The sequence below is a fragment of the Syngnathus floridae genome, chromosome 8 (genome assembly GCF_059516105.1).
Source record: "Syngnathus floridae isolate MCC-2025c chromosome 8, RoL_Sflo_1.0, whole genome shotgun sequence".
Lineage (NCBI taxonomy): Eukaryota > Metazoa > Chordata > Actinopteri > Syngnathiformes > Syngnathidae > Syngnathus > Syngnathus floridae.
Genome location: NC_142420.1, coordinates 6,067,838 through 6,080,334, shown reverse-complemented (window position 1 = coordinate 6,080,334; position 12,497 = coordinate 6,067,838). Strand labels below are relative to the sequence as shown.

At 37.5% G+C, this 12,497-nt stretch overlaps 1 protein-coding gene across 4 annotated transcripts in view; it reads left to right on the top strand.

Annotated features, from left to right (window-relative positions):
* dpp10 (dipeptidyl-peptidase 10 (non-functional)) overlaps nt 1–12,497 on the top strand; it is a 44,474-nt gene that overhangs the window by 28,483 nt on the left and 3,494 nt on the right. For 3 of the 4 annotated variants that reach the window (XM_088382220.1, XM_088382222.1, XM_088382218.1), the window contains exons 4-22: nt 2,385–2,479; nt 2,565–2,639; nt 3,256–3,308; nt 3,568–3,649; nt 3,856–3,976; nt 4,736–4,890; nt 6,169–6,266; nt 6,423–6,546; nt 6,834–6,872; nt 7,123–7,230; nt 7,953–8,065; nt 8,146–8,193; nt 8,525–8,646; nt 10,060–10,104; nt 10,894–10,992; nt 11,080–11,149; nt 11,439–11,633; nt 11,966–12,020; nt 12,244–12,343. In XM_088382220.1, the coding sequence (XP_088238346.1) occupies nt 2,385–2,479; nt 2,565–2,639; nt 3,256–3,308; nt 3,568–3,649; nt 3,856–3,976; nt 4,736–4,890; nt 6,169–6,266; nt 6,423–6,546; nt 6,834–6,872; nt 7,123–7,230; nt 7,953–8,065; nt 8,146–8,193; nt 8,525–8,646; nt 10,060–10,104; nt 10,894–10,992; nt 11,080–11,149; nt 11,439–11,633; nt 11,966–12,020; nt 12,244–12,343 (1,797 nt within the window). The remainder of the gene's footprint in view (nt 1–2,384; nt 2,480–2,564; nt 2,640–3,255; nt 3,309–3,567; nt 3,650–3,855; nt 3,977–4,735; nt 4,891–6,168; nt 6,267–6,422; nt 6,547–6,833; nt 6,873–7,122; nt 7,231–7,952; nt 8,066–8,145; nt 8,194–8,524; nt 8,647–10,059; nt 10,105–10,893; nt 10,993–11,079; nt 11,150–11,438; nt 11,634–11,965; nt 12,021–12,243; nt 12,344–12,497) is intronic. The other variant, XM_088382219.1, reaches the window with a different exon arrangement.

Sequence of the window (12,497 nt, the reverse complement as noted above, 5' to 3'; positions counted from 1 at the left end):
CAGAAAAGAAAAAAAAATCCATGTTCAATTTTCTCATTGACTTCTTTCACATGTTCACTAGAGGAGTAGAATTCATGAACTATCTGGATGATCTCTTCTCTTGCATGTCCGTAAGAGTATAAAAATTGATGGTGTAGGAGGATGTACTCAGCATCAAGAGGAGGGGGCTCTTCAAGTCAGCCATCCACTTTATTGCTCCCATAAACGAGTCGTCGTTCTGATGAAAATGAAACACATCATCATTAGTGTGATGCGTGGGTGGAGACAACATAAAATCTGGCATGTGAACCACAAAGGCCAAGATATTGTGTATTTCGCAATGTGGTTGTATTCTCCCTAAATTCAAACTGGTTTAAGTTATTAACAATTATTTATAAATGATAGGCGGTCCGCCTCACAGTTCAGAGGCGCAGGGTTCGATTCCGGCCATCATGGATGGTAATTCGCATAAAACAGATGGTTGCAGTGAGTATAGTGTAACTATTTACAGTGCAAAGTTAAAGCACAATCAGATGCTGAGGGAAGAAAACGAATTACACAGAGATTTCATTATTCATTGGGTTACAGACGTCGGGCATTACTTATACATCAGAATCTTAGCTTGTTCTTTTTCAGGTACAGACGTTGCATTATTTAAGGCGACAAGTGGCGTGCAGCGCAGAGACTGCTGGTAATGTTTTAAAGATCACGGACCGACTTCTCTTTTATCAGCTCTGAATGTTAATTTTTTTTTAGCATAGTTTGACTTGAGTTTTGCTTAACAGCAGGCAAGTTTGCAAATAAACTATGGAAACGTACTTTTTTTTTGACTTGGTTTAAAAAGCTTTAGAATGAGACAAACAACACATGCAGGATATTTCTTCAGTATTATTTTGTCTTTTATGTTTCGGTCCCACAGTATTATGAGCAAGCTTTTTCAAACCACTTTTAAAATCAAATTTGAAAATATTTTTCTTTTATGTAGTGTTTGTATGTTGTTTTGCACATTTTTAAACATTGTACTTTATATCATGTAAAGCAGTGTTTCCCAATCACTGTATGTGGCGTGAGACATGTTCAGCTATGCCGTGGGAAATGATCTAATATTAATTATGAAGCGCATTGTAAACCGGATGGCCCAACCACTGCTCAGTCTGCACAAGGCCCGGTCAATCTTGAGATTTCATCCTGTGTCGGTCTGATTATGCTGCATCGGCATATATTTGGTTTACATGTGTGCTGCTGTGTCATTTTTATAGCCGTGGTGTGTTTGTGGAGTGACGGAAATCCCACCATGTAATTCGTATTTATTTATTTTTATTCAATCATTCAACTCTATATATAGGAATAGGGATTAATTTATATAGCACTTTCACGTCTTTCTTTGTAACGAAACAAATTTTAATATAGAACCTGGTGTAAGACTAAAAGATTTTTGGTGGTTGTGTGCCTCGAGATTTTTTCCTATGAAAAGATGTGGATGCCGTGGATGAATTAAGAGTGCACAGAAATAAGATTGTTCCGTAACATACATACATACATACATACATACATACATACATACATACATACATACATACATACATACATACATCCATCCATCCATCCATCCATCCATCCATCCATCCATCCATCCATCCATCCATCCATCCATCCATCCATCCATCCATCCATCCATCCATCCATCCATCCATCCATCCATCCATCCATCCATCCATCCATCCATCCATCCATCCATTCTTGAATTTCAAATTGTGATGCACTCAGACATTTTAGATTTTATTAATTGAGAGTTGATGTGCGGTAATTGTAATTACACTTTGTCTAAAACAATCATTGTCAGATCCATGTTCCCATTGGTAATAATTACGCACGTTGCCCGTATGACATGATGACGTTAATGAATGCCAATGGTTTTCGGCCCACACTTTGCCAGGGCTTTGTTCTAGTTGTCACTTTCATTAAAGGAAAGGCGATTTTGTCGTCTTCTTTACACTACTTATGCAAATGTTATAATTAAAAGTCAGACAGTAATCACCTTTGCTGAACTGAATCACTTAAAATGTAATATGTATGAACCTATTGTAAACAACCTGCAGCAATCATGATTTTATTTTTGATCTCCTATTCCTTTATTTTGATGGTTTCAGACTATTTTGCTCTCTTACTGAACCCATACAACGCAGGCATTGTCACTTCTGAGCAGTTCATCTCAGAACAAAGCAGCTTTTCCATCAGCTGTGCTGCCTTGGGGATGAATTGTTTAGGAAGAAACCCTTTGTGCTGTCTGGCTCTTAAATCTTTATGGATTTGTACACATTCATATGATTTGTCAGTATTGGAATTCTCTTTCCCCTGTATGCTGAATGTTTTGTTTTGATTTAAATTCCCTTTGCTTCCATCAGATTCTGAAGTTATTTACAGAAACAGTGACGGCCATGTCATCAAGTTCAACATCCTCTCTAACGAAACCGAGATTGTCCTATCAAACACAACATTTGTAAGTAAAACAAAATATTTGTGTGTGATCCAGAAGTTACATTTGATGGTTTTATCCAATATTGCGTTGTCTCTCTTTCCGTTAGATAAATTTCAACGTGGCCAAGTACTCTGTGTCGCCTGACTTCAAGTATGTTCTTTTTGCCTATGATGTCAAACAGGTAAGTTTCATTAAAAATAGTATTCACTGTTCATACACTGACTGGTTCTAAATCAAATAAGACAGCTTTATAAATCAGAGACAGCCAGTGCATGTACCTGCGGGCACTCAGAGAAGGCCAACTAAATTTGGCATACATTTGACTTTGTATTTTCTCAAAAATTAGAGGGAAGGTGCTATTAATAAACGTGATTTGATTGATTGAAGCTTATTCAATGTTATAGGAAGTGTCAGCTCCTATTATACATGATGGTGTCTGTGGCTCTGTCGCGTATTGTCATTTTTATGATGAAATATGAAATGCCAATATGGACCGAGTGTGTTGTGTCCCTTAGCAACCACGGAGGTATATTACGGTGCCAGCCAGAGCTTTTCCAAAGGCAAAGCACACAGCAACGGCTTTCACGAGATGCAATCGTATCACAGCTGTCAGCCGTGCAAATTGCATTGTCTACAGATTCTATCGCTGTGAGCAGCAAGCAGTCTGTTTGATGCCTTTTTCCTTCCCATTTTTTATCATGATGTCATTATCTGTGGCACTGCTGCTTTTTGCATTAATGTGTTTGACAGTCCTCTTTTAAGCCTTCCTCCCTCCCTCTGTGTTTATTTTATTTCAGGTTTACAGACACTCCTACATGGCTTCTTACAGCATCTATAATATTCACACAAGGTAATTGTTGCCGTCCTCGTTATTTGTTCCAATCATGTGAATAAACAGCTATGTCCTCATTTCGGAGGCCTTTGACTAAAATTTGATGAATAGCATGAGGAAAGCAAGAAGAGCTACCAGAAGTGTCGTTTTGATATGAAATACATTGTACTTTAAATTATTGAAAAAAATATTCATGATACTCTTTTAAAACCGTTTCGTTTTCTTTTACTGTCCTAAAAACAATTGTAAGCTTGAAAATGCTATTTGAATCTTCCAGGGAGGTTTGGGAGCTTGACCCTCCAGAGGTGGTAAACTCAGTCCTGCAGTATGCTGCCTGGGGAGTGCAAGGCCAACAATTGGTTAGAAAACAAAAACTAGCTTTCATTGCTTTTATATTTTATTTCCTTTCAGTCAGTTGTTTTGCATGTTGATGTTTTCTTGCATTTATGGTTTATACATTTGTATTTATACATTTATTTATACATTCATGATTATTCTTACGACCTAAGTAACTCCTATTTTCAATTTTTTTCAATTTTTGTTTGTTTGTTCATTGTCCTTGCAGATCTACATATTTGAAAATAACATTTACTATCAGTCTGATGTGAAGAGTAACTCTCTAAGGCTGACATCCTCAGGAAAGGAAGGAGTCATATTTAATGGGATTGCTGACTGGCTTTATGAAGGTAATATGCATTTCACCTTGTTATAATATTTCCATATATAATATAAGGACATAAATAGCCATTCATGCATTTAGACTTTTCAGCTGCAATATTATTTGGGGAATGCTTCAGTGATGTTAAAATAGCTTTCATTCCAACTTTCATTCCAGAGTGTTTAATGTTACAAATTGAAATATAATCATATTACAATTGTAAGATTAGTTTGGAATGTTGTAACACCATTTTGGGCTAATCATTTTTTTCCTGTTTGAACTCTTAATAGGCAAGTAAATTACAAAAAATTTAGGGGGTGGTGCCAATTATGTACCTGCATCGTTATTATTATTATTATTATTATTATTATTATTATTCGCGACAGGGCTCGGTTCCTATTATTTTGCTCTATGGGTAACCTTGACCATTGTCCTTACACTAACTTACAATTCTTAGATAAAAGCAATCATTAGTGAAACCTTGTCTCTTTTATGCTAAAGTGACTTACAATCACCTCTTGTGAAGCTCCTTGATTTAATTAAACAGATAAACACACGCTTAATTAGGTGGAATGTTGTGCAGTTATCTTGGGGAAAAAAGAGACGAAAACAACAAGGTGATTTCTGTTATTATGGGGCAAACTAGCTCATGGACAACAAAATTAGTTTGCAGTTTCTTCATCTGCTTTCTTGACAATCGATTCAGTTAAGAAACGCTGGCCCTGATGAAACAGTGTTGAGAGTTTCAATTCGATCAAATTGTACAATGACCAATGTGCGCTTTCAGAGGAGATCCTTCAGACCCACGTGGCCCACTGGTGGTCACCAGACGGAGAGAGATTGGCCTTCCTTGTGCTTAATGACAGTCAGGTGCCCAACATGGCTTTGCCACGATTCACTGGCATGACCTACCCTAAAGGAAAGCAATATCCATACCCCAAGGTATGTCTTACCATGTTCTACTCACAGATCCCCAATCATAGGTTCGCATCTGTGTTTCAATTTCAATTATTTATTTGGAATTGCCTCACATTTTCTGCACAAACGTGTTTCACAAAGCCAGTCTAGATCAATGGAGGCACAGAACAGAACAAGTGCCCCTATGGTCATGTAGCAAGCCAGGGGTGCACATAAGTGGTGCGCAGGTGTGCATGCACACGCAAAATATTTTTTTGCACACCATTTTTTTTTTTTTTGGGGGTAGCACAGCATAGGATGGGCCTTGAGGTGTTAAAGCGTTACCTGGAAAAAAAGAGAGGTATAACCAGAATTATTTTTGGGACGAAATCATACGAATGTTTATTGCTAACTTAACTTTGATTTTCTGAAAATACTTTTTTTTTTTACCAGTATCTTAATATCAAACCTATTCACTCTAATTCTTCACAAAAGAGCTTTTTTTTTTTTTGGAGAACGTCAAGAAAATGCTTCTTTGTTCTTACCCGGCATGCTGATGTGTATGAGCTGCCCACACGTTTGCTATTGGTCCGTCTTTGTTTGTGTTTGGCAGGTTATTTCGCACGTCGGCCAAGTTTAGCAATGGCATTTCAAATAATCAACGGCTCAAGGCGAACTTGAATGCTAGTTCCTATTCCATTCAATTCTCAATGCCCAACTCTACACGAGCGAGTAGCTCTTGAAAGTAGCGATTATTGTGCGTTCAATTTGGTTCAAGTATGTTCTAATCACAAAACTTTTCCTGATTATTTTTTAAGAAGTATTCTCCAGATATTGCTGAAGGCTACGTCAATCATCAATGCAAAATTCGAGGTGATTGGCTCACAACCTTTGGTGCTCCTTTGAAAACCAGATCAAAATTCTAATGTGCACCCGAGAAATTTTCTGTTCCGTGTTCCTTTTCTTGTAGCTTAAAGGCAAAAAGCTGTACTAAGTGACACCATGTAAGACTATACTCAAGGTAGCCGTCACCGTCAATCAATGTCATTCGTAGCGAGTGCAAGACATCATTTATCCACTGACAAGTCCCTCTCCCCTTCCACTTCCAAGGTTCAATAGCACCCAAGTGCTCAACTAAAATTCCTTAAACTGTAAAAGCTCCGTCTCGCACTGTCATCCATTTTGACAAGAGTGACATTGGGAACAAATGAAAACACTTCATGACAATTTATTATTTCTTTTACTCTTTATATTACAAATCCAATTCAAATTTGCTACCTTTCAAAATTAAAAACATTTCATTAAGGCCTGTCTCACATGCAGGCTGGCCAACCTAATCCAGTTGTGAAGCTTTTTGTTGTCAACCTTTACGGGCCGACGCACACGCTCGAGCTCATGCCTCCAGACAGCCTCAAACTACGGTGAGAAGAACTTCATTTCTCTCATGTGAGGATAATAAAAAATGTGTGATCCATTTGCTTAATAACGCGCAATATAGCAATTTACATTATACAAACAATTTCTATTGTCACAATTCATTGACTGAGAACAAAATGTGATAATCTTTCTCCCTTTAGGGACCATTATGTGACCATGGTGAAATGGATCAGCAAGACGCATACATCTGTCAGATGGTTGAACCGGGCTCAGAACATCTCCATTTTGACTGTGTGCGACACCACCACGGGAGCCTGTGTCACGGTATGTGCCCTCCAAAAGAGTGGAGACCATGTAGGAGGAGATAGAGTTCATAAGGAAGTGCAAGAAGAGCTCCACTTGCGGATGATGTCAAGTGGGTCGCCCTGAAGTGGGCCGTTGGAGACAGCTTTCCACCCCCGGACGTGTATCCATGTGTGATAGACACCCTTCCTTTCAGCTGTGCTGCGATAAATTTTGGAAAATTATTGAAAATAAATTGCCATGTGATCAGATTGTTGGGGATGAAAGAAGAAAAGGAAAACATACAATTTGCTTTGTGTCTTTTTCAGAGACATGAAGAAAATTCGGAGCTCTGGCTTTCCAAACAGGTGAACTGTTGTTTTCCCTTTTTTGTTATTTTAGAATGCAATTTCACTGTGTTTCTTTCTACTAAACATTTATGAAATTATTTGATACTTTGAATCCATTTTTTAAAAATTCAGAGAAAGTTTCCCCTCTTTTTTTCTACATCTTTTTCTTCACTGGCTGATCGGTATCATCAGTCACGGTCCATTTCTCTCCGGGAGGAACTTTTGGCTTAAATTGTCTCTAAAGATGATGTCTCTTTCTTTCCTGTAGAACCAAGAGCCAGTATTTTCAAAAGATGGCAAAAGATTCTTCTTGACTGTTCCAGTGAAACAAGGAGGACGTGGAGAGTTTCATCACATTGCAATGTTTAACACACAGGTGAAGTTTTATTTGTCATGAAATTAAAATTGAAAAAGATCCCATATTTGGTGTGCCACTCCTAATTTCTTTACCATTAAATCAGATATAATTGTGGCATATATCTTAATTTTATGGCTCTATAATGAAGCATGATTACCCGACAGCACTTCTATTTGAATGATAGCAACCCTGTTAGTCAGTCTTGACACAATGGAAATAAGGAACTGCATGTTCCCAATCATCCATCCATTATGTGTCCATCTTCATCCTTTTTTCATGACCACGTGTTCATGTAAGAGTCTCTAGTCACGTTGGATGCGTTACAGAATACATTTACAATATATAACAACCTTTCCCAAATTTAATGATTCTTTACAATATGTTATATGCGCCTCGCTTCCACTAAATGGTATTCAGAATAATGTTGAAAAATCACCCTTTTTTTTTCTTTTTTTTAATCCATCTCTTGGGATGGCTGTCAAGTGACATCACAGTGCCGAAGGGCTCAAGTAACGGACCAATCACCTGTTTCCGGGCTATGGTCATATTACGTTCACAAGTTCAGCCCTTAGGCACTTTGTGTCATTTTCAGTCAGTGTGAAAAGAATTTCTGACTCGTCTTCCCTTTTAAATTGTATTTGAAGTCTAATAGCGTTTTGATATTGCGTTTCTGGAATTTGAATTAATTTGGGCACTCACACTGTATTATAGAGTCACTAATAATTAACAAAAAAGTGCAGATGTTGTCTTTCTCATCTCAGTCCAGAGCAGATGAGAATGAAGTCCGACATTTAACATCAGGAAACTGGGAGGTGACCAAAATCCTTGGTTATGATGAAAACACTGATAACCTGTAAGTTGAACTCATGATATGATCACCTCTTGTTTTATGAAAGTATTTAAGGAGTGCACTTTATTATCATCTTTTTCTAGTTATTTTCTCAGCACGGAAGGCTCTCCACGAAGACGGCAACTTTACAGGTTTTTTTCATTCCTTTTCATTGTAATAGTGCTTTTTTTTTTTTTGGTATTGCTGCTAGGTGGAGATGATAAATCTTAAAATCTAACCCAGAGAAGTTTTTATTAAATCCGCTTAAGTGAGCAGTTGTTTGTACGCTTTCTTTTCTTTTTTGTAATTTTTAGTTTTGCTCCAGTTTGATTAATATTCTCTTTAGCCTCTCTTTGCACTTCTTTTCTTGGCTATCATAGCTGCAAATTAATGGATTAATGATTTTTTTTTTACTGCATAGTATTGAGCTTTTTTTTTTTTTCAGTTTTCCACATTGTCTTACTCGTTTTCTCTTTCCTTTAGTGTGAAAACTGTGGGATTGTTTCCACGATGGTGTTTAACATGCGAGCTAAATAAGGCCCACTGTTTGTACTTTGATGCTGTTCTCAGCCCAACGCACCAGCACATTATCCTCTACTGTAAAGGTAAGTAATCATATATAGGAGGGTCTCCTCACCATTCAGACAATGGAGTCATAATTTATCGTAAATAAATTTCCGCCCAAATTTGACCCGACTTCAAAGCCACTTACATTTTTTTTCTTCTTCTCTGTAATGCATCTTTACGACTTATATTCCAGAGCGACTTTATAGTAAATAGAATGTGAACCTGCTTAAAGAAATGTGTATTCATTTGACCTTGTACCTCAGCCAAATGCCTCGCTGATGTTTGTACCATAATCCGAGGAAGTTGGAGGACGATTAACGGACAAGTGACAACTATATGTCAGCATGCTGAAAAGATAAATATGTACGGAGAGATTTAACATGTCTACTTTAGCTACTCCATTCATTCATCTTGGTCTGATTGCCTCTTTCGTAGACGTACAGCTGTCTAAATACAATCCTTGACAGACTCTTTTCAGGACCTGACATTATCGCTGAGCCCTGACCCAAAAACTGTTGCTTTAAAAAGAAAACCCATTATGTGCTAAGTTAAATAAATGGGAGCATAGAATGAAGAGGATTTATTAACTCTATGTTGTATAATTACTTTCAGGTAATGATATTGTGTTTTGAGTAACTCTTTTAGTAGAGAATGACTCTTCGTTGTTTTTGTGTATTCAATTTATTTTGGCAGATGAGAGTGCTTCATGCTCAGAAGCATTTGGCCTTTTGGAGTAATGATTTATGGTACAATAACATTGTTCCCGCTCCCTAAAGCAATAAAAGGTGGAGAAAACTTGATTTCAGTTGGCCAAGCTCACATAGCACCTGCTTTTTCATCAGGAAAAACAAGCTTGTATAATTTCAATCATAAGAGGCTTTTAATAAGTTGAACGTTTTCATGCAAGGGCAAATATAACAAATCGCTCTGAGTGAGACACAAGTGGGCATCACAATGCATCCTAGAAGCTGACGATAAAGTGAATGAAAATTAGACTGATTTGAACCGTTCCTCCTCTATATGTTTGTTACTTGGCAACAAACTAATGGCTGTAAGTAAACTGCAGTTGTTTGTTTGGAATTAAATTTGCGCTACCGTTAGCCAGTGCCAATGACGTCAGATATGAGGTGATTGCATGATTTCAATTTGAGCATCCCTGAGCACTGGTAATTTCAGACCTCGATTATGTTCATTTCTTACACCGATGAACAACCTGACAACAAGTAGACTTTGCTTAGTTTCCCCCCCTAAAAATATAGAGTGAGGCATTTTTTTTCTTTATTTTATTCAAGTAATACCTGGCCAAGACTGGGCAGCAATAAAAAAACAAAACAAAACAATTTACGCAAATACAAAGTAGACAGCACGGAATTATTGATTGAACCAACGATGAGACATTTGCCAGAATCGATTGTTCAAGCATTAATTATAATTTTTCATTTTCATTTTAGGTCCTGGAACACCAATGGTGATCTTACACAGTCTCAGTAGTTCAAGTAAGGAACTCTGTATTTTTCTTGATCCTGGCAGTGGAGCTTAGCAAAGGGTTTCTTGAGCAGAAGTCCTAGTAACTTTAAAGAGGAAAAAAAAAAAAAGTGTGGGTATGGGGTAATGTAAAAAAAAAAAAACATGCGTATTAAATCATTTTTCCATCATTCACACACCATGTATATATATATATATATATATTTTTTTATCAAAGACTAAAAAATGAATAATTTAAATGAATTAAAAAGGGAGTGGAGCCTTTTTTATTATGTCATTATTCAGTGTTGTGTGTAGAAATTAAAGGTTGAATTAATTCCATTTTGGAACATAGCAAAATGTGAAAAAAGAACATCTCTGTCAATCCTTTCCGGATGACCTGGACACCTTGCCTATCAGTTAACAGCTGTGCAGCAGAAAAGTCATTTGCTCAGTCTTATCTAGCTATGTCTTCCGCCCACAGCTGGGAACCGAAGACCCCTGGCGGTTCGGTTCTATAATGACACTTCTATTGATTTGAGGTTTTCCATCAGAAAATCAATCTAAATTCCATTTCATTTAGTCTCCTCCCAAGTATCTTTGGTTTGGAGAAATGGGAAAGCCCCAGAGGTCACGTTCGCTCTAAGTATTCTTGTTATTGCTATAACTTTTTATACAAAGAGAGAACAATTTAGCACTGCCTCATTTATTTCAAATTGGATTCAGGTATTTAACAAGCCCTTAATCCTCAGTTTATGTACGTATTACTTTTTTTTTTTCATGCAATGAATAACCCACTTCACATTCTCTTCCTTTTTCAGATTACTACATTCTTGAGAGCAACTCCATGCTGAAGGCAGCCTTGAACTACAAAAGGATCCAGCTAACTGATTTCAGGACTGTTTCAATCGGACACTTTGGTGAAAAATAAACTCTCACATAGTGCATCCTGATAACCACTGAGAATTATTTCTCATATAATAGCCATTCCTTTTACCTTTGTATAGATTTACCTTTGAAAATCTCCTATCCGCCTGACTTCTCGGAATCTCGTCACTATGGACTCCTCTTGGTAGTGTATGTACCTGAGTGCTGCTATCACCAATTACTGGCATAATGATACAAGAAATAAACGCTATCCAGCATTTCAGCAAAACATACATTTACATCATATAAGTGGTTCAGAAAATGGATGGATGGATGGATGGATGGATGGATGGATGGATGGATGGATGGATGGATGGATGGATGGATGGATGGATGGATGGATGGATGGATGGATGGATGGATGGATCTTATTTCTGTGCACTCTTAATTAGGGTTTCTTTCAAAAGGCTTACTGTCGTTTTTTTTCTGATTTCCACAGCGATGGCTTCCCAGGTGGTCAGACTGTGAGTGACCGCTTTGCTCTCAGCTGGGACTCAGTGCTGGTCAGCTCAGACAACGTTATTGTGGCTCGTCTCGATGGCCGGGGTAGCGGTTTTCAGGGCCAGAGGGTCTTGCATGAGGTCCACCAGAGACTGGGCACTGTGGATGTTCAGGACCAAATCGCAGCAGTGGAGTATGTTTTCTATTTTTTTATATGTATTTTATTCAGATATAATATGACAAAATAATTTGCGTCAGCAGGTATGTTTAATTGAATTTTTTAGGCTCTTAAAACAATCAGAATATAATCAAAATGAGGTCGGAGAGTGGAGTGTGAAGAGACTTAACTGATCCACACAGACTTCTGACATGTTAAGCTTGTGTGGTTTGACTATAGTGTGAATTTATAGTCCTAGAAAATAGTAACAAAAAAATCCAATAGCTACTAGTAATAATTTTTTTTTGCCTGCTGATTTGAAGTTGCATTGTACCCGTGTCCAAAAGTGCAATCTTGTGCTCTTGCAGCTACATGATGAGCTTTCCATACATCGATAAAACTCGGATAGCAATTTTTGGAAAGGTGAGCCCATACTCCTTGTCATAGTTGCATGCAGAAAATCATTTTTTTAAAATTGCCTTTTGCCGTTAGGCTATTGACTAACATTTGGTAGAAGAAAGTAAATGCCACGAACCGAGACAATGTTGTCTCTCAGGATTTTAGGATTTTTTTTTTGTTCTTATCTTGCAACATGCTTCGTATTATCAACCTATGTTGTACAATGATGTTTTTTTCTTTTGTTCAGGGTTACGGAGCCTATATCGCATTAATGCTGCTTAAGTCTACGGATAATGTCTTCAAATGTGCATGTGCAATGTCCCCCATGACAGATTTGAAGTTGTATGGTGAGCATAAAACCTTTCACAAAACACAATACGATGGCAAGCTATTTCATCACAGCATTCGCCTACAGGAAGAAAAATTCCAATATGATAATGCAGTATTGCATACGGTATTGTCATTCATATCTCGAGGCTGGATAGACTTTATAACAAAGGA